Source organism: Seriola lalandi, unplaced genomic scaffold (genome assembly GCF_002814215.2).
Source record: "Seriola lalandi dorsalis isolate HSWRI2012SDOR001 ecotype SW California unplaced genomic scaffold, Sedor1 jcf7180002054956, whole genome shotgun sequence".
NCBI lineage: Eukaryota > Metazoa > Chordata > Actinopteri > Carangiformes > Carangidae > Seriola > Seriola lalandi.
Window position 1 is genome coordinate 714,441 of NW_019525507.1, and position 21,074 is coordinate 735,514.

Sequence of the window (21,074 nt, forward strand, 5' to 3'; positions counted from 1 at the left end):
TAATGAGATGCGGTGCAAAACTGAAGGACAATACATTTTTCTCTATCACAACCTGGAAGGTTTTGCTGCTCCCATTTGTTGATATAGTATTCCATTCACACATGGGTGATCGGTGCCATACCCTCCTTTTCTATCTGTAACAACAGGATGCTGGCTGGTGTCTCTTTTGCTCCTTTTTTTTTTTCTTTGGCTTTCTTTTCAATTCTTTCCTCTCTCTAACACTGCAGGATGTCATTACCCCTACAGCTGTTTCACTCTAGTTCTCTTATGACAAGTCAAAACAAAGGCTGCACGACTCCGGAGGTAAAATTCAGAATTGACTACCTAAGGCAAAGCATGCATGTAATTTCCACCTCAAGACCTAGCCAGACAAACAGTGGCCCCAGTTTTTTTTTTTCTCTCTCTCTGTTATTCCCTAATTGGTATGGCATTCATGACTGGAGCGCAACAGTTATTTCCGTCCCCTTGTTTTTCTTTCAACACATCACCTTTGCTGGCACTGGTTCCCAAACAACAGTGCTCTTGCCGTGGATGGAATCTAGCTTCATTGCACACAGAGGCCCGGAGGAAACAATAGATTCTAATTTGCTAATGACATTACTGTGGAGGTTATTAAAGCATCAGGAGAGAGGCAGGAAGCAGCTTCTTCAGGGGGAGCTGCTCGATTGCACCCAACCTGGACTCAACAGCAGTGCAGTGTTGCTGGGAAAAGATGTTGATGCCACTGCGGTGTCCTGAGGGAAGTGCCTCTTATGAGGAGCAATCACGATAATGATGATCTCACTAGTTGCCCATGGGCTAATCTGTTGGCTTTTGTTAACACCACCCCACAAGCTTACAAACGCAAACACCAAATATAACAGAGGTTGCTGCGACAACTGAGATGGGTCACCGTGGCCCTGCTACGGTCGCTTCTGATACTGTGGCACCGCAGCCGTTTTTCCTGCCTCTCTCACTTCTGGGTGCAGTGCCAAAAAGGGTTTTAGGGCAGCCTACTTTCAACTGACTCGAGCTGAGCAAGCATAACAGTTTGAATCTTTTAGACCTTTCTTTTCAAACTGTTTTGACATTGTTAACTGTGCGGGTATGTATTCTGAATTGTGCAGTTTTGTAGAAATTTCCTGTAAATCATTGTTTACAGTGCCATTATTTTTGGTCTCTCAGTACACCAGTAGAGTGTGCTAGGCTTACATGCTCATACAGGTGAAAGGCTGGCTGACACCTCCCTCCATATGAAGGCCACCTTTCTTGCTTGCAGCAACAGTAACCCCTGCCCCTGTGAGGTGGATTCAAGCCAGTTCTTTCTGCAGTAACACTCATACATTTGTGTTCTTTTTAAAAGAACATCTACTGGACATGAGTCTTTCTAATAATAAATGAGTGTTTCTATTTTCTATTGTATGAACCACAAACATAGAGTCCACTTTTCTTTTCACTCAGCCACTCTTTATCCCTTCAACACTCCAGTGTCCATCCTCTTTTTCTTTTGAGATCTGTGCAATTTGTGAGCTTTGTCCTGTGACAACTATGGCTAATATTTCCAATGTTTGAATGAGAGTGCGTACTCCTTCTCTACTGTGTCCTTGGTTTGGTAATAGCCTGGAGAACGAAAGCTCGCGCACATTCACAGGCCATTTTTCCATTCACAGGCGCATCTCTGCCCACACTCACAGGAACTGTAAAAGGTGTGTTCTTCACCTCAACCATAAATCGCTTGATAGATTTCGCCATAGCGTCGACATTAGTTTTCCCATATTTGGAAGAGCACCTTGACCATTCTCTGATAGAAGCCTCCGTTTTGGAGTTAGGGCTGCTTTTATGTTGGCATTGATCAGCAGCACTATCTCTTATCGATTTCTCCGCTGCACTACTACATTTGATGGATTGATTGGCAGCCTGTAGCTAGAGACTAATTTGTCAGGGAGCACTGGACCTTGTCAGAGAAGAACACCATTATGTCCCAATCATGGATGGCCAACAATCCCAGGGGTGTGTGTGGGGGGGGGTAGTTAGTGTGTGGGTTGAGGGAGTAGTGGTCTTGCCTATTCACGGATGGCTTGTGAACCCTGAGTATGTGCTAGACTGAGCCTGTGTCTCGATTCCCCCGTGGGTTAGAGCAGCACTGATTGAAGTCCACCTTAAAATGGAGATTATAGGCGGTTACACCAAGTTGCCTTTCATTTTGCTTTTAATTTCAACTCTCATTATGGGTAGGCCGTTGACACTCAAATAAACATGTTTGCATATGTTCCCCCCCACCCCTTTTTTCCTGTTTCTAGCACAAGAGCTCCATCCTCCAAATGGCTGTGATTCAGCTGCTGCACATGATGATTTGTGCCCCCAGTAATTATACCTTCCTCGTGCTGGGAGAGAGAGAGTAGGGAGGAAAAAAACCTGTTGTTATTCTTAAATCCCCACTCGATTCTGGCTTAATCATTGTCTGCCTTGTCTTTGGAATGGCTGTAATTGAAACATTAGCTGTTCGGGTCTATATACAGCATGTGGGCGGATCGCGTGCGCCCTGTGGACGGATTTTAATCATAAGCCACGATCACAAGCTGAAGCAACTTGTGTGTACTTCACTTCCTCTCTCTTTCTTCTTTGATTTCTACATGCCTGTATGAATATGAGTCCTAATTTTTAGATGCATCACTTTCGTGGTGTATGTTGCGGCAATTTGTGTGGCAGCAAAATCACTGTCAAAAGCAACTGATCCATTAGCCAGTGCTATTGACTTTCCTTTAAGTGATGCCATCCTCCATCGCCAAGAAACCTGTATTGTATTCACAAGCAGGCTCTGTGTTGACTTGATACCCGCTATGAACTTAGTGCTTTTCAACTCCAGTCCGAGGCTAAGAGACAAGCAACCAAAAGGAAGCATTTGCTTTCTATTGACCGCTTTCATGAATTTTTCATCTGCTGCTCAAGGCAATGGGTTGCCAGCTGGGTGGGTTGAGAAGATGAGGCACCCATCCAGTGCCGCTGACCACACACAACTCCCCGATGGGCTAGCGCTGCATTTTAAAGGTTTATCTCCTTGAACCTTTTAAACACCTGAGTGATACTGTACTTTAGAGGCCCTCACCGCATCTGTATTACCCCTATGACTCACCCAACATTAGACCCCTAAAACTGCCTATGCCTGCGTTGTCCCTGGCAACAACTTGAGAGCCACCGCTTATACTCCCTCTCTCTGTCTCTACAGCGTCTGTCTCTCTACCATTCAATCTTGTGTGGTTACTTCAGAGTAGGGTTGAGGAAACATGTTGATCTTGCACATATTTCTCTCTGCAGGCGGGGGAGGCAGAAGGAGTCAGACACTGTCAATGTGTGTCTCCAGAGACAACACACCTCTCAAAGCCAAATCCCACAACCCTCCGCCGCCACTCGCCCTCTGCTCAAATCTGCATCCCCACCCCCCACATCACTTCCCAGTGGGTGGTCAATATACAGTCCTCTGGGTCTGAAAATGAGATGCTGACTCATTTGCTGCTATTTCACCACCCCCAACTGGGGCCACTGATGGCACCTTAAATAACACGGACTAAGGAATCCACAGTGTCCCCTACACAGTGCCATCAATGGCACAAGATCACAGTCTCACTGTTTTTCTTTCTGTTCCACCACAGAATCATAAATAACGAAACGTTATCATGAAGCGTTAAATTGATTCTTAATGTTGAGAAACAGAGCTGCTGTCTCTGATATTGGTGAAGGCCAGGTTGTCAAGGCCAAAAGGTAAAGTCTCAGAGGCATTTTAAAGTCACAGGAATTGTTTTAAAGCTGCACTAATCAATACTTTTATATGAACAATGGATCAAATGACTGCATGTAATGTGAAAGAGGTCCTCAGCGTAATGACCCACACAGGATTATGCACAGGCTTTTCAGTTGTTTCTAGCTCTATGAGGCATTTTAGTGTCGTTCAGCCCATTGTTTTAGTTTTACAACAGCAACTATGTTGACTCACTCTCACTGCTCTTATTAACCTGTTTCTAGCCGCAGCAAAGAAGCTCAGATAAATCTACTATACACTCCCTGCCCAGCGCCAAATGGCAGACAAAGTTAGCAACAAGCCGGTGAAGTATTTAGCTGCTAAAGAGCCAGATATTTCCTCTAGGTGTTGGCGGAGAGCAAAACAGTGCTATATTGAACATGTATTCCTTGGTGTGCCCAGAAATGACTCCAAATGAATGCTAACCTTACTCCCTATCTGGTGGATGTTTAAATAAACAGGCAATTAAAAACTAATCATTCCTATCTATAAGGTGATAATATGCCAATATTGTGTTTACAGCTTGTTCCACTGCCCCCATGTGGCCAAAAGAAATCAATGAATGCAGCTTTAATGAACATGGTTAACCAGGATGAGCATAGTTAACAGGGGCCGAGAGATGCTCCTTGTTATCGTTTTGGACAGCGTTGGATCCAGTGCAATTTACAGCTGGTGGCTCTAAGAGACAACATATTCCCTAGCCTATTATCCTAAACATCTATACAAATTAGTTACATCAAAGCAGTCTACAGAAGTCTTACTCAAAGCTTACCTGAGAGCAAGGGTCCTTGTTCATTAAAGTAGCCAAAGAATATTTCACCTCAACTTTTACATCCCAGAAAGTCCACACGGCTGATGAAAGTCAACACAAGAAATGTTTGAATTTTTTTAAATCCACTTTTGAGCTGTTGTTTTTGCTCTGAAGCTGGGACCTTAATTGTTGCTGGAGAAAACAAATATTTGGAGTCTAATTGCCTCCTGGGGAGGGAGGGGAAATTACATAATTTTTTTTGCAATGTTAAAATCACCCTGGCACCTGTAGAAAATTAAGTTATATTTTACACATTGGTTTTAATATTTTTCAGTGTTTTGCCATTTATTATTCATTACCATGTTAGTTTAATGTTAATGAATTGTTAGAATGATAATTATTAACATAGATGACCCTATCACCAAGGGAAACACTATAATCTCTTCCCTCTGTCTCACACCCCCCCCTTCTCTGTCTTCACAGGACCTACGGGAGGTCTGGCTCAACTTCCCGCCACACCCCCTGCAGGTTGGTTGCGATGTGTTTTATTATTGATGTTTATTTTGGCTAGTTGCCTCTCATTAAAACTCACCTCACCCCCAAGATACAAAAGCATTCTCCCATCTTTGAAGTTTTCCAGCCTGAATGTATGTTTTTGTGTGTGTGTGTGTGTGTGTGTGTGTGTGTACACAGAGGTGGGCAAGCTGTTAGTTGTTTAGCCTGAGGCTGACTGAGTGCTTTATAGCTGTCACAAGCCCCCCAGTAGCCATCCACTAGTATACATTGTTCTGCTCTCGTATCTCGCTGCTCTCCATTTTGGTCAAGACCCTAATCCGCTTTTTCATTTACTCCATCTCTCTTCCTCTTCGTCGTTGCCCCTTTCTCTGCTGTGCCATTCTCTCCTTCTCCATCATCATGGTTTCGCACACTCCCTCTCTCTGCCTCCTCACTCTCTCTCTGTGCTGCCGTTCTTTGCTTTACATGATCTGCCCAGAAACATTGAACATGTCAACAGTGTTTGTTTGAAATTAGGATTTGGAAGAAGAGATCAAAGATGCCATAACAGGATTACAGTCCCGAATCACATGGGGCCTCCAGGGACCGTCAGGCATCCTCCTCTCTGATGTGTTTGTGAGGAGAAAGTGTTTCTTTGTGTGTCTGCCGACACTCGTCTTTAAGCAGTTCATTCTCTTCATCTTCCTTCGTGTGTCGCTGCGTTTACTTATGTGCATTTTTTGCATATCCATGTTTGGCCCAAAATAACATTGTGTTTCTGTTTACATACCTCTCTGTGTGTATATATACATATATTTGTTTTTCCCACGTCTTTGCCTTCTCACCCGTGTATTTTTTATCCCCAAACGTTGGAGATCCACAGAGCGTCTGGGTGTTTTTGTTGAGCTTGCCAGTGCTCAGAATAAACGCATTGTATCCAGCAGTCTTGTTTACCCGGTGAGTTGCACAGCAGACGCCCCAGCGGTGGGCACCGTGGTCAGGGTGGAGCCCCGGGGTCAACCCTACAACCGCTCTATGGCGCGAGGAGATCCTTCACAGTGTGCTGCATGAGTAGTGATTAGCCGCTTCAGAGCCGCAGCCTCATTACCACGCACTGCGCGCTGCTGAGGTTTCCTCTGGGTGGTCCCCGACAAGGTGGGGTAACGCCTGTTAAATTGTGCCAACCTCTTGGTAGCTTGATACCATCCTGACCTTTTGGCTTGAGAAGATATAATCTAAGCAGTTTCACATAAGGAAAAAACATCTTTCCCTTTATTATTTATTTATTCTATAATTGATAAAGGCCCCCAGGAGTTTGGGCGAGAAAATATTATTCCCAAAAATGTTGCTGTGAGGTAACTCAGTGTCACCCCCTTCCCCTGCCCACCAAGATGAGGATGACAAAACGGAGGTGAAGAGGAGCTGCCTTAATGAGGTTTGAGTGGATGGCAATGGCAGCTCGCCATGGCGTGGGTAATTATGCGTACACCCGTCTTTGGCATACACGCATACATTAGCCTTGCAACCGACGTGCCCTGCAGAGCGCAGTGGTATGCGTCGTGGTTGACAGGCACATCTTTATGTCTTTCGTGTTCGCTCGATTCGCACCAGCGCATCATCACCCCCAGCTCTCCAGAATAATTTACCAGAACGTCATTTACGTTGAGTCTGGATTTCAAAATTTCTCCTTTGGTTTATCAGGGAGATACATGAGTGTCAGGCTTTTTGGGCCTCAAAAGACCTCAGCTCTGATTCTGCTTTCCGTCTGGACTGAGCTGAAAGTGATGCTTTGAAGCTATTTCAAAAGTGTGTGTGTGTGTGTGTGTGTGTGTGTGTGTGTGTGTGTGTGTATTTTTTATTTTTTTTATAACTGCTGTTGATTTTTTTTTTTTTTCTCCGTTTGAAGCCTTGCTGCTGGCCATTCCCCCTGAAGGATAGCTTGCGCCTGTGAGTGCTGAACTCGTCAGATGTCGTTAGTTGTGATGCATGACATTTAAACGCCTTTCGTTAATTAACAGAGTGAAAAACGGCAGGAATGAAGTGTTTCTTAGGACATATTGGATGATGGAACCATGACATTACCGGCAGCACTCCAATTAAAATACTGAGTTTAAAAATACATCTCTGCTTTGCACACTGGCTTGACATGGGAGAGAAACTGTTTACTTGTCATTTCTTCATGAAAACAGACAAAGATGCTGGAAAAATGAAGAAAGTGGCCATCTTACCCCAGAGAGCCTTGAAAAGTTGCTTTCTTTATTCTTATTTTTGGGATGCTTTAAAGTGTACAGCTAAATGGAGCAAGCTAACAAGATCAGCTGAATGTGCTTTAAGTGTCCATATGAAATTATGTGGTTCAGTCTTTCAGTTTTCTTTGGAAAAGATGTCTTGGTCAAGCTTACAGCTGTAGCACGCAGAGACCAATTAGATGTTTCTAGCTGCCTAATTAATGCACCCATAAGGATATCTCTTGATTCAACAAACATTCATGCACATATTTTCCTAGCATATCATTTCTTTTTCTAACGAGCATAGGCGGGTTGCTGAACCCGTCTACCTCTGAACTCACCAAGTGCTAACGCTATTGTTAAAAGCATAATCAACAGCAGTTTTCACAACAAAAACATTATTTTAAGACTCATCAAATTCTCAAGGGCAAGAGTCTCGGGTATGGCCTGTTTTAAAACAAGCGAGGAGATATACAGTGCGCCCGAGTCACCGGAGATATTAATTGACCGTTTGAATCACCAGATTTAGAGAGAGAGAGACAAATCCGAGCTGTTTGACTCCAAACTTAATGACTAAGAGATTCCATCTGCTGCAGATCCTCTGAGTTTGTTTTGAGGCGGAGTAAAAACACACACTCTAAATAGGCCCTGAAGCAGCACATAGTGTAGAGGTTCATCTCAGTTAAGGAATTTATTTGACGCTCTTATGCAGAACGACCTCATTGAGTAAGTAGCGTTTTTTTGTGTCTGGTTGAAGGATCCTAGGACTGGTCATGCTGTCTGTTACTGACACTCAGTTGAGTATGGGATATCTACACACAAAGACAAAAAGAATCAGAAAATCCAGCAAAGAAATAAAATTATTATTAACTTTTATTAAGATATTTAAGATTTCTACACGTGAACATTACACCCCATATATGTGACAGTGGCACTAACCCATTTCATCCGATCCCATAACCATGGAACCAGGTTGCAGGGATTTGCTTCGATTCAGCCCCGAGAGCATTAGTGACAGATGCTGGTTGATGACGCCTGGCTCATTGTCTGCATTTCAGTTCCTCCCAAAGGTGTTGGCTCAGGTGGAGGTCAGGCCACTCAAGTTGCTCAACACCAAACTGGGAAAACCACTTATTTGTGGACGTGGCTTTGTCATATCTAAACAGGAATGCGTCTTCACCAGTCTCTTGTCGTAAAGCTGGAAGTGAATAGTTTGACTATGCGTAATAAAAACTTATGCTCTGTAACGACCCGACCCCGTGCAGGCCCGTCACAAACCACCATTGTACTGTTTTTCTCCCCCATGCCCAGGTCCAGGAGCCTCAGACAGACAGACAGCTGATTGAGACGTCTCCAGTCCTTCAGAAACTGACCAGCTTCGAGGATTCTATTGGCGTTTTGTTCACGCATGTGCGTCTGCTGGCCAGAGCTTTCACCTTGAGGACGGTGGGCTTCAACCACCTCACCCTGTAAGTACAGTGGCAGTTTGTTTGTTGGTAATAGAGTTACAGCCAATAAAAATGCAAAGTGAGCCACTAGTTGGCCAGATGTAATTAGCAAGGATGCAGCAGAGGTAGCCAGAGTTTGTCTGTCGCTCCCTTTAGAGGTGATGAGGCTCGATGCATTATAATATATAATGTGATCTGAGATGCAGGGAGTTTTCTCATATGTGGAGCATTTTAAATGGTTGTAGCTGCTGTGTATGTGGCAGCCTCCTCCTCTCACATCATCATTATGTTTGCCCCCTGCAGCTTATACATTTTCTTGCAGTCTCTAATTCTGCCTGTACGACAAGTTATATCTTGAATGTCATGTTTAAAGTACCTTGCTGAAATATAGACTGTTTCACTGGTTTTTTGGCCTCATGCCTAATCCAAAGGTTTCACAGCTAAGAGAGAGAGAGAGAGGCCCGAGGGACTCTGAAGTCCCCATATCTGTAGTCTGCCTGTACCTGTGAGGCCATAACCCCACTGCCCCATGGGAAATGGGGTTTTGATTCACTGGGTTGTCCAGGGCAGGAGGTCTGAAATTTCTCTTTTTTTTTTTTTATTCACTGGAGCCACATCTCTTATTTGACAGTTTTTTCCCCCTCTCATTGTCATGCTTCACTCCACCCTCTGAATTCCTAGATTCACATTTATTCAATCCAGATTTAATTTAGACTGCATATGCTCTACATAGAATATCTCAGTATATTCTGTTTGGAGAGAGAGGAGTTTTGTTTCCGGTCTGTTTCCCGATTAATGGCAACGTATCACAGTGATGCTGCGGCGACTTAGCTCTGATACTGTAAATGTTTTCTCCTCTCTGCCTCCCCTGTGACATTTGTTCGATAGCGGACAAAGTTGCAAACTTCTACAGGGATGACTTAGAATTGATGGGAGAGAGAACGGCTCAGTCTGTTTGTAACAAACATGTCATTGTGTCACTGCAGTGTAACCTTGCTCGGTCATTCATAAACGCACGAATGCAAGTGTGAAGCGACTGCTATTTTCATATGAAAATGTTTCCACTAATGAGACTGTTCACTCCAATTTGAGGTGTTTCTGATTCTGAGTATGAGAGGGTTATTTGCAATGGAAGCTTAACTCACTTCTGAGCTTTACAACAAAACACAATAGTGAGTTTGACAGCTACAGCAAATTAGCCTTGGCAGCATACCTCTGATATCTTATTGGCAGGCTGCACTCTGTAATTGCTTGCTTAGGTTTGCCACAAGGACATTGCTCTGTGTGTGAGTGTGTATCTATGCTTGTGAGTATCTTGAGCACACGTTCACACATACAGTACACAGCTGTGTATGTTCTAATCCATCACTTAAATGTCAAAGCTCTCCCCACTCATGGTCAGTGAAGTCGATTAGAGGTCCAGAGGTTTGTCTCCCACTGAGCTTTACTTGGAAGACTTTTTCAGCTCAAGGTTGATATCAATGATACTTTCTTACTTGGTTGCATTACATCCAGTAGCCTAATGTATATTTTTATTTCACTGAATTTTATTGTTACTTTTCCTGGAGCAATATATTTTATATATTTCATATATTTTCAGGGTAATTTATGTTCATTAGCTCATTAGTGGCCAAAGGCAGGTTGACCTAAATAGAGCCGACTGACTTGAAAGCTGGAACTGCGCAACTGCTGCCCATGAGGACCAAAGGTTATACCAAAGTAGGTCACACTGTCGTGATGGAGAGAAGAATGAGGTCAGATAACAGAAAAGTAAGGTCAGACAATAAGGTAGGCAGCAGATGAGGAGAAAGGACCCAGGTTGGCCTTCGGCCTATCACTTTATGCAGAAGCAGAGGACAAACTGACCTAGAAGAAGACAGGGATGGGAGTTGACCCTGTCGAAAGGCGGTGGAGACTGGAGGCTTCCGTCAGACTGCAGAAATGCAGAGCTGCGGCCCCCAGGCGCTCGGCTTCCTATCTCCTCTCACAGCGGAAAAGCTGGGTGTTGCAAGAATTTCACCGTTAGTGAAAAAGGATTCACCTCTCTTCATGTTCAGAATTGTTTTTTAAATCAAAGAACATTTCACCGTGCAGCTTTGACAGTAGTTATATGAAACATTGCAGATAATCTCCATGACTCATTTAGCAGTCTATTTCAGGTGAAAAATAATGTTTATTAATGATGATATTTCACCTAATTTGCTGTTTGAAGAAAAGTATGACTTTTTAGATTAGTTGATTAAATAGCTTGTCTTGTCTAAGATTTTATACAATTTGCACTAGAAACTTTAAATCCAACACAGTTGTTTTCCTCTTCACTCAATTCATTTTCTGTTTAGTGCAATTTTGCTAGAAGAGACCCTGAGATTTCATTATATTGAAGTACCATTTTGAACTTATATTGATCTTTTGATGTAGCAAAAACGTATTATCATATAGTGGATTTTTTTTTTTCCTATGCCTTTTCCCAAAATTACACTGAATGCTTGAGTCCAAAGTCACTGGTCCACTTGCCCCCCCAGTAACACTTCATCCAAAGTAGCTGCAGTTTACACATTTGAACCTTACACAAGCACTCACATATGAAACAAGAACATAATTTCCCTAAGAAGCGAGGGGAAAAAATGGCCTGACAAAATGGAGCGCTCCCCTCTTTTGGAGTGGGCAGCCTGTCGCCGCCTCTTCAGAGGGGCTGTTAAAGGTATTTTAGATCAAAGTCAAAGGCGAATAAAGACCTCGGCTCCACACTTTACTTCAATTTCCCCCACCTTACTGGAGCATTGTGCCTCTTGCTGTTGAAGTGAATAAGGGATGGCTCTTTGTGCTGCTTCACACAGCGATGCATTCCTCTTTGACCCGCTCTATCTCTCCCTTTCCCCTCTATCTCTTCCATTTTTTCCCTTCGTCTCTCACTGTCACTCCCCTGTTCCCTTTCCCGCTCAGCCTCCTATTGGATGCGGAATTAGCTCACACTACACCTTCTCCATCTGTTAGTATACAGCATGTGCTCCCCTTTCCCAGCTCCTATACAGGATATATGGTAGATTCAGAGAAAATCCGCAGCTAACCTGTTGACTCGCATGTTGTACAGGTGCTGACGGGGGGGGGGTCGTTCTCCTCTCGTCACCCTGACCCCCCCTTTTCATGCTGTCATGTCTTGTGGCAGAGCCTTTTCATTAAGAAGCTTTGTGATTATGTTTTATGGAGGAGTGTGCGTTGGCAGTGTCCCTTCCCTACTAATGAAGCTCAGTCCAAGTAGTTCTGTCTCATCCCGTGTCCCTGCATTACCTGTAGTTGCTAAATTGATTAGTCAGTCGACAGAATATGAACTAACAACATTGATAATTGGTCATTTATGCCAAAAATGCCAAATATTTGCACTGTTGTGGTCTCAAATGTTGAGGATTTGCTGATATTTTGTGTTTGAGATTGATAATTGAATATCTTTGGGACCAGGATTGTTGGTCAGGCAAAACAAGCTATTCGATGACCTCACCTTGGCACGGTAAGCGACCGGCATTTTACACTATCACCAGACTAAACAAGTAACAGAAAAAATAATCAGCAAATTAATGGAATGCCATAAAATTTTTTGCACACTTCCAAAAGTGCTGTCGATGTGGTTTAAGTGACTAGGATTTATTCTCCCTCTCCTTTTGCTTTATTATATAACAGAGCGGGTGAGGGTGAAGTGATGATGGAAGCATCAGTCCTCTATTAGTGAAAAGAGGAGTAATTCCACCTCAGAATCACTGGTTCTTCAGACACTCCATGCTCACTTCATTTTTCATGATCAAATCAGTTCCTAAATGATTTGATCAAATCTTGACATTTCATCACAGAATCTAAAGATGAGACCTCCAATATTTAAGCAATTAGTTGATTGAAAGAAAAATAATTGATAATATTTTTAATGAGAATTTGATGGTTTTTTTTTTTTTTTTTAAGTTTTACATCATCATCATACATTGAGTACCTGGGTTTTGGACTGTTGGTCGGGCAAAACAATTTGAAAATTATGATTTTTTTCAGTATTTTTTACTAAACATTTAGTCAACAGAAAATGTAATGCCAATAATTGATAACCCAAATAAGTGACCGGTCCAGGCCTGCTAAAGATGCTGAAACTGTGGTTTCACTGAATCTTTAACGCAGATCTCTCTGGCTCAGATACGCTGCAGCTCATAAAAGGTAGAGGCGCCAGGAATCGGACAATAAACTTTGACCTTTCTCTCCCTTTGATGTCAGCCTCCTCCTCGTCTTCTACCTCTACATCTTTCTCTCTCATCTTTCAGACTTTCCTCTCCTGCGTGGAGCTCATATCTATAGATGGACATGTGCGCTGCTGCTGCTTCATATTGCCTACCTGTGTGCATTTCACTCACTTATGCCCCCCCACCCAGCACTTCCTGCCTGCCTGGCACAGCACCAGCCCACATCTGCAATGCTAATCTATAATTCTGTTTAATTAATGACCGTTACAGCGGCAGCAGTAGCATACCCCCCCCCCCCCAACCCCCGCTGCCCTGTCGAGCACTGTGCAGAGAGTTACAGTGTGCTCCCTGCCTTTCAGTGATGGCGAGAATGGCAGGAAGCTGATGTACAGTATCACAGAGCTGCCATTAGCATTTTCTAGGAATTGTTAGAAGGTTGAAAGTTGTTCTCTAAACCTGTGAGCACGCTCGCTGCTTTTAAAGGCTTAGGATTTTGACAGGCACTCCTGCAGGTGTACCAGAGGTTTTTAAAGCATGTATTTTTTCCATTTATATTTGAATTGCAATCAAAGCCCAGCGTTTTCTTCAGAAGGACTGCTACTTCAGGCAGCCTCCAAGTTGTCACACAGCCTGTCAGTGCAGCTGTTCCCAGAGGCCACCCATGAAATGTACATCAGCCGACTTCACCGTTTCTGTTAAAAGACTAAAAGCCTGGTAGATTTGTCGAGAGAGCATGATGCCTTTCATGCCCCACTGATGTGTGGCTGAATAACCTCATGTGGAACCCTCTCTGTCCCTTCTTATTTACCCCATTTCTCCCTGCCCTCCCATCTCACCCCATTTAATTTCCACTTTATCCCTCTGTAACCTTGTTTTTTTTTCTTCTTACTCGTCCTTTTACATGTTTAACTTTATCCATCCATCTTTTCTGTCTCTCATCCAGCGGCCATAACCAGAGGATGGAGTTTCTGGGAGATTCGATCATGCAGCTGGTGGCCACAGAGTACCTTTTCATCCACTTCCCTGACCACCATGAAGGACATTTAACAGTAAGATCAAATCCCTTACATCATTTGTCATCACACTCTCTCCTCGCTGGCTTTTGACCTCCCGCCAACAGGCACGGACTTTTTCTGCATCTTTGCACCTGTATTTTGTTTTCATTGCGTATTTGTGCTTCTGCTGTCTGAAGTTCCCTGAAACCACAGTTTGCCACGAGTTTACATGAGATGAAGTTACAGCTGAGCTTTTGCTTTTTTGAGTGTTGCGTGTTTTTTTTTTTCCTCCCTTCCTTCAATCTTTGAATCTCCAAGTACCAGCCAGGTACTCACCCCTTCCTCTTTGCTTGCTTCCACAAAATAACTCTCTTCCAGTCCTCACCCCACACCGCACCTGTATGTTTACTGAGCTCCTAGTGATGGGCATTGTCATGAGACAAAATTGTACAGCAGTTTTCAATAACACATCTTTGTTGGCACATTTTTACTGAAGCTGTCAAGTGTCTGAAAAATAAAGAATAAAGTTGCGCTGGCGTGTGTGTGTATGTGTGTGTGTGTGTGTGTGTGTGTGTGTGTGTGTGTGTGTGTGTGTGTGTACCAGCTTGCACAGCTTGGAACACAGGTACAAAGCAAATGATCACACTTTGAACATGCAAGTCCATTTTCTGACAGCGTCAAACAGCATTACATCTCCTTCTTTTCATTCGAGCATCAGCATTTCTCTTTAGAAGGCTGACTACTCAAGGCTGGAGGGATTGAACTGGTCTAAAACCGAAAAAGAACCGCTGCAGTGAGACGCTTCTTCGTGGATATTCCTTATAGATGGAAGCTATGATGTTAGTTATATAAAAGCTTCCAGCAAGCTTTCGTTGAGAGACTGAAAGCTTCAGCAATGCCTATGCCCAAGAGTCAAGATGGGGTACATCTGAAATGGATTTCAAATCGGGGGAAAAAGTGCTCATTCAACTAGTGTGTGTGTGTGTGTGTGTGTGTGTGTGCGAGTGCGAGTGTGTGCGCTTGTGTGCGTGTGTGTGTGTGCTTGTGTGGCTCTGATTGTGATTGCGTGTGTACTGTTAAGGAGGGCACATCACAGCAAGACAGAGTCAGACAGTCATATTTCATTCCATTTGCTCTTTTTTCCCCGTCTTGTAGCTATATTTAACATGTTTGTGTTTTTCCTTTTAGAGACGTAAATGTACCTCACCCATTCTAACATGTTGTCATCCGCTCAGCTCCAAGTTGCAATGTAATATTTAACAGAGCAATGTGCAATCTCCCTAAAACATTTACTCTGCATTACCATTTCTGTCTTTGATGAATTATTCCATGTGGTGGTTTATTTTGATGTTTTTTATTTTTTTTTATTTTGTGTGTGTACTTCTGTAGATTTCCATGTAAGCGCACATCTGTATGAAGCCTCTGTGTGGCCGTATGTTCACGCCGTGAGTGCGTTCCTGACAGGTGGACGCGGAAAAAAAGTGACGCTCTGTGTGTTTGTCCGCAGCTGCTCCGCAGTTCGCTGGTAAACAACCGCACGCAGGCCAAAGTGGCGGAGGAGCTGGGCATGCAGGAGTTCGCCATCACCAATGACAAAACCAAACGGCCGGTCGCCCTGCGGACCAAGACTCTGGCTGACTTATTGGAATGTATGTCCACAGTTGTTTGATTCATTCATAGGCCCTTCATAGACACCTGCTCAACCTTTTCTTTTTGGTCTCTCCAGAATGTGCAGTTTAAGATTTCAGCATGAAGTACCATTATTGATTTCTTTGTTCCCTTTGTGCTGGATGTCAAACAGTCACTTCTCTGCTGAAGACACTGGAAGATGAGTGAGAGTGTGACTGGAGAGGTTCATAATTTTCCTTTCTTTTCTTTTTTTTTTTTTTTCTTAAACACCACCAACTACAGCTGCCACCGTGTCCCACAACTAATAATCTACTTGTGGTTTTCTACCAGCTTAATAGACTTTTTGACATTCAAAATGTGCTTAGTAAATAAGTGTTTGGATGGTGGAAGAATCACATTTGGCAGCTATAGAGAAAATTATCAGCTTTGTCTGGTAGTTGTTTTTTTCCTCCCTGCATTAGGTTGACATAAAGACCTTGCTGCTTGCAGGATATTATACAAATAAGAGTGGGCAGTTGTCTTGTCTCATCATTGAAGCATCACAAAATTCCAACTGAAAATGCATCCAGTCTGTGTTCATCAAGAGTGATAGCTGTGCACCAGTCAAACCAAGCTGCTTGTATTTTAGTCTTATTTGACTTCCTATCGTCTAATGTTTAAAACTGTATGAGGCTGTAGCTCTACTAAAGCAGTTTCCTTGTAGAAGGGTAGAAAGTCAAAGGGGTTTTTCTTTAAATCACATGATGTTACAGTAACATCATATTTTTGTATCGTGTAATAAAAGGAAAAATAATAGGCTATGGAAGGTGAGGACTCATGTTAAGTTTACAGGGGGCACTATTAGAGTGAAGCAACACATTTGGCAGTGGCGGGGGGTGGAGGCTGTCGGGGATTAACTTATGGCTTTTCTGACCCCTGCTGGGTTAGTCACTTGGTCCTGGTGTGTCCTGAAATGTGGAAGAAGAAATCCAGGGCTTTTTTTCCCGGACCGATCCCTGCTGACCTTTAATTCTATATAAAGTCACACTCATCCTGGTATGAAGTCGGGGGTAAACTGTGACTTCCAGCACTGTATAATGTACTCACCACTGTCGACTCTGGTGTATTTTTCTGCTGATAATTAGGAACAAAAATGTTTGAGATCATTTAGAACATATTTTGTGCATTATTTCTGTTCACCAGAGGCCATTGATGAGTTTATTGACAGTTACAAAAAAAAATTCAATCACTATATCTCGGCCCTTGGTCTCAGTTTTCATAAACACACACACAGATATTGATATCAGTATCGGCCTGAATTAAATCCAGTATTGGTTGAGCTATAATGCCAACTGATAGACAATTTTCTTGGTCACATTTTGAGTTTTATTACATGGCCTACTGTTCAAAAATGAATGCATGATGTGCCCAAATTCCCAAGCCCACAAATGTGAAATAGATGGTGAGCTCTTCCTTTATTAATGCACATCAAATACATGTATCTAGAGACAAAACGTGGGTTCCTTGTGTTTAAACTTTACTGCACATTTCCCTGATTTCAAAGCCATGATTAAAAGGAAGTCTAAGGAAATTTTAAGACAGAGTGTAGAGAGCAGGGGCATATAGGCTCCTAAAGGAGTTTTTTTAAATCGAAAACAACTGGACTAGGTTATTTGTCTGGGAAGACGTTTCACCTCTCATCCAAGAGGCTTCAGGCTTCTAGAGGCATATAGGCCTTACTGGGGCAGAGGTCACGCATCAGAGGACACCCATTGCAGTCCACTTTAGACCAAAAGAGGGCGCTAGCACCGACAAAGACTGTAATATGAAGGGAATAGATTGTCAGAAAAAGTGGAAAAAACTGGAAAAGACAAAGAAAGAAAAAAGCATTAATGTGCTCCAGGTCAGCATTCAATAGTCATGCCTTAATGCATGAATAACACGCATACACACACACACACGCATACATACACACACAAAGACAACGCAGCGCTTCATATCATTTGCCTTCCAAATTATCCTTCAAAGTTCAGGCCAGAGCAGAGACGATGACACAGGAAGGGGACGAGGGTCAGAGCTGGAAATGAGCGCAGCTCTTCCGTATATGAACAGCCGTGCCCTGCAGCTACAGCAGGCCCTCACTGGCCTCCTGAAATATTACCTATTATTCCTCTCTCATGTCCCACTGTCTTAGTCACGGAGATGAGTGAATGCAGTGGCAGCTAATGGAAGAGGAAAACAAAGGGAAAGCCACGAGATGAAGATGACACCCCGCACCTACTGCTTACATTTCCAATCTTTTTTTCAGTTCAGTTAGACCGCCAGTTACTCTCAATTCAGCTTGACGTATAGTTTCATCTTATATATTATATAGATGTGTCTGTGAACTCTGTGTGGCCCTTGCTATACCAATTTCCTGTTGGATGGAAAAAGGCAAGCAAATACTGAGCCATCTTTTCCAATTGTTTACATTAACATCACATCACTTGCTGTGGAGGGCCACAGCTGAGTTTTGTCCTCTGGTCTTTGTTAATGTTTTATTTGCTTCAGCAGGAAGGCAGCCAACTGTTAAGCAGAGCAGAGAAAGAAAGCCACACATCAACTACCATTTTTGTGTTGCTTTATTTTTTATCAATGGTCTCCTTCTTTTTCTTTCTCCAGCTTTCATCGCCGCTCTCTACATTGATAAAGATCTGGTGTATGTGCACACCTTCATGAATGTCTGCTTTTTCCCCCGGCTGAAGGTGAGTCCCTATTGATAGCTATTCACCACCCACACCTGATCAATGAGCCGTTGAGCTGGACATATCGGAGAGAAAGAACCAGGCAGATGATGAAGGCCAAGCTAATGGCTGAGCCCTAATGGCACCAGCATCGATGCAAGGCCTGAAGTGGTGCTCGGCTCTTGAATGCCTCTCACAATTGCGGTTCGAATTGCTATTTTAGTCATCTTTAATGGGAATCGTAACAGTGGCGGGACATATTTATTTGGTTGTTGATGTTATTCATCATTGATCCAAGAAGTACTGTTGATGGCGTCCACTGCTGGTGTGCTCCAGGAGTTGAATAGATCAAGTAAGCTTCTATCAAGATGTCAGTTATGAGTGAGGAGGAACATGGCTTCAACTCTCAAGCGCCTTTGAATTGTCCAAATTTAGATAGAAGAGCCTTAAAACTGCTATTTTCACATGAATACAGCTGCTGTGGTAAAACATAAACTATTACATGCACTCTCATGCCTGATGGGCATGCGCACAAGTGTGCACACATGTTCATGTGCGAGTATCCACATAGCGTGGACCTCTCCTCCAGAAGCTGCTGCAGTGGTCTGATATGCCATGCTAATTGCTGTCTTGGTGTGCCTCTCCAGGGAGAATCCCCGGCTCTGGAGGAGCTGAGCTTTGCGTCATGGTCGCTGCAAGAGAGCACCTCATTTCCACTTCCAAGAGAAAAGTTGTGAAACAGCCAGCATGTCTCCTTACATAGCCTTCTGGAAACCACAGTGTTGCACACTGTGCTGCTTCATCCAATTTGGATGGAAATAGAGAGGCAAAACTAGGGACATAAACGCTCCTTTCCTTATGTTCGCATTTTTTGCTGCACTGTGTGATTACGCATATAGAGGGGTTTGCGTGAGTGTCAGTGCATCTGTGCACTTGAAGTGGCTCGTACTAGAGCTGGGCTATATGCTGCTCTCTTTTCAAAACAGCCAAATTTCTCTGCTTTAGGCAAAAGGAGTGTAGATGCCCCCCAGAGAGAGGGAAAAGTGGGAAGGAGAAAAAGGGAAGTAAAGCGCAGAAGCAACAACAGCGGAGATGGAGGGGTTGGGAAGCAGTAAAGCGAGAGAATAGGAGAGCGCGAGCAACAGAAGCAGAAGCAATCTTTGTAGAAAATTAATAGGAGCAGACAGTTCTGGATTCAAAGTCTGCCTTTTTATGACAAGGCTGCTTCCCTGTTAATGGAAGGGCTTTTAGAAGTCCCCCTTGGATAAGAGAAATGTATCAGGGCTGCACACCTGGGAGACTCCCAGACGCTCTTTATTTCTGGCCGGGGATTGGCTTTTGTCTTAAGTAGCCTGTGATTTGTACTCAACGTGGAGAAACAGATGGAGAGCCAGTCAGAGAGAGAGCAAATAAGTGAGTGCAAAAGAAGGGGGAGGGGGGGGAGAGGTTGGAGAGGGTCACGGCAAGAATGAAATAAAAGCATGAGCGACCGAGGGAGAGAGAGAGTTTGTAACTGCAGCTGATTTTTATTTCTTGTGTTTCTGTTTCTCTGAACAAAGTTTGAGAAAGAAGTTTGATTGCGTGTGTGCTGTGTTTGGTGTGTGTGTTGCAGGAGTTCATTCTGAACCAGGACTGGAATGACCCAAAGTCTCAGCTGCAGCAGTGCTGTTTGACCCTGAGAACGGAGGGCAAGGAGCCTGATATCCCACTGTACAAGTAAGACTTCAGAAAACACTTGACAGGCACGCTGAGACTAGCTATTTGGAACTAAGGCAGGTGTGGAATTTTCGCAGGTAAAACAGTCATTTTAACTGCAAAGATTCACTTCTCTTTACCCTAAATTTAGGTTGGTATATATTTTTTTTTGATAATATGTATTGAGAGTGACTTTACTTTGCCACTCCCTCAATCCTTTTTTAAGAAAAGATTTTGTTGTTAATCAGAATCTAGAAGCACTAATACATGATTAGACATGGACAAAATTAATACTATCCTCTAATGAGGTCATTTTATTTTGTCATACCTGACAAATCAAGGTACTTCCTACTTGCCATTTATGCATTTCGTCATGGCTGTGGCTTAAGAGGTAAAGCAGGTTGTCCACTAATCAGAAAGTGGGTGGTTCGATGGCGGGTCCTCCAGTCCACATTTTGAGTGGTCATTAAGACTGCAAAAGCACTATAGAAATGCAACCTATATACCATTGTTTTAGCTAACTGTTTCAACCGTTAATCCAATATTTTTAACTATCTATATGTTCATGTGTCAAAGCTGACGTGGATATATTTTATATATATCTACTGTTATATATAAATATATGATATGATATATATATATATATATGATATATATATATATCATATATATATATCATATATATATATATATCATATATATATATCATATATATATATATCATATATATATATCATATATATATATCATATATATATATATATATCATATCATATATTTATATATAACAGTAGATATATATAAAAAAAATATATATATATATATATATATATGATATATATATATATATATATATATATATATATATATATATATATATATATATATATATATCATCCTAAAGCCCAACACTCAGTATGATTGTATCGAATTCTTTTTTTTTTTTTTTTACATATAGTAACCAATTGTAGCTTGAAACCCTGAGAGTATCCTAACATAAACCAACATGTGCCTCTGTGCATGCAGGGAAAGAAAGGTGCACATGTCCCTCTTTTCAGCATGACTCAAAGTCCAGAGCTGAGATGGGTTCATTCAGGCATCACATGGGCCACAGTACACATGCCGGGAAATGAAATGGCACA

At 42.7% G+C, this 21,074-nt stretch overlaps 1 protein-coding gene across 1 annotated transcript in view; it reads left to right on the forward strand.

The window, feature by feature from the left end:
- Positions 1–21,074, forward strand: part of drosha (drosha ribonuclease III) — an 82,026-nt gene that overhangs the window by 49,237 nt on the left and 11,715 nt on the right. Inside the window, exons 24-29 of the mRNA XM_023395091.2 lie at positions 5,010–5,054; positions 8,561–8,718; positions 13,855–13,960; positions 15,414–15,555; positions 18,176–18,258; positions 19,850–19,953. Coding sequence (XP_023250859.1) covers positions 5,010–5,054; positions 8,561–8,718; positions 13,855–13,960; positions 15,414–15,555; positions 18,176–18,258; positions 19,850–19,953 — 638 coding nt within the window. The remainder of the gene's footprint in view (positions 1–5,009; positions 5,055–8,560; positions 8,719–13,854; positions 13,961–15,413; positions 15,556–18,175; positions 18,259–19,849; positions 19,954–21,074) is intronic.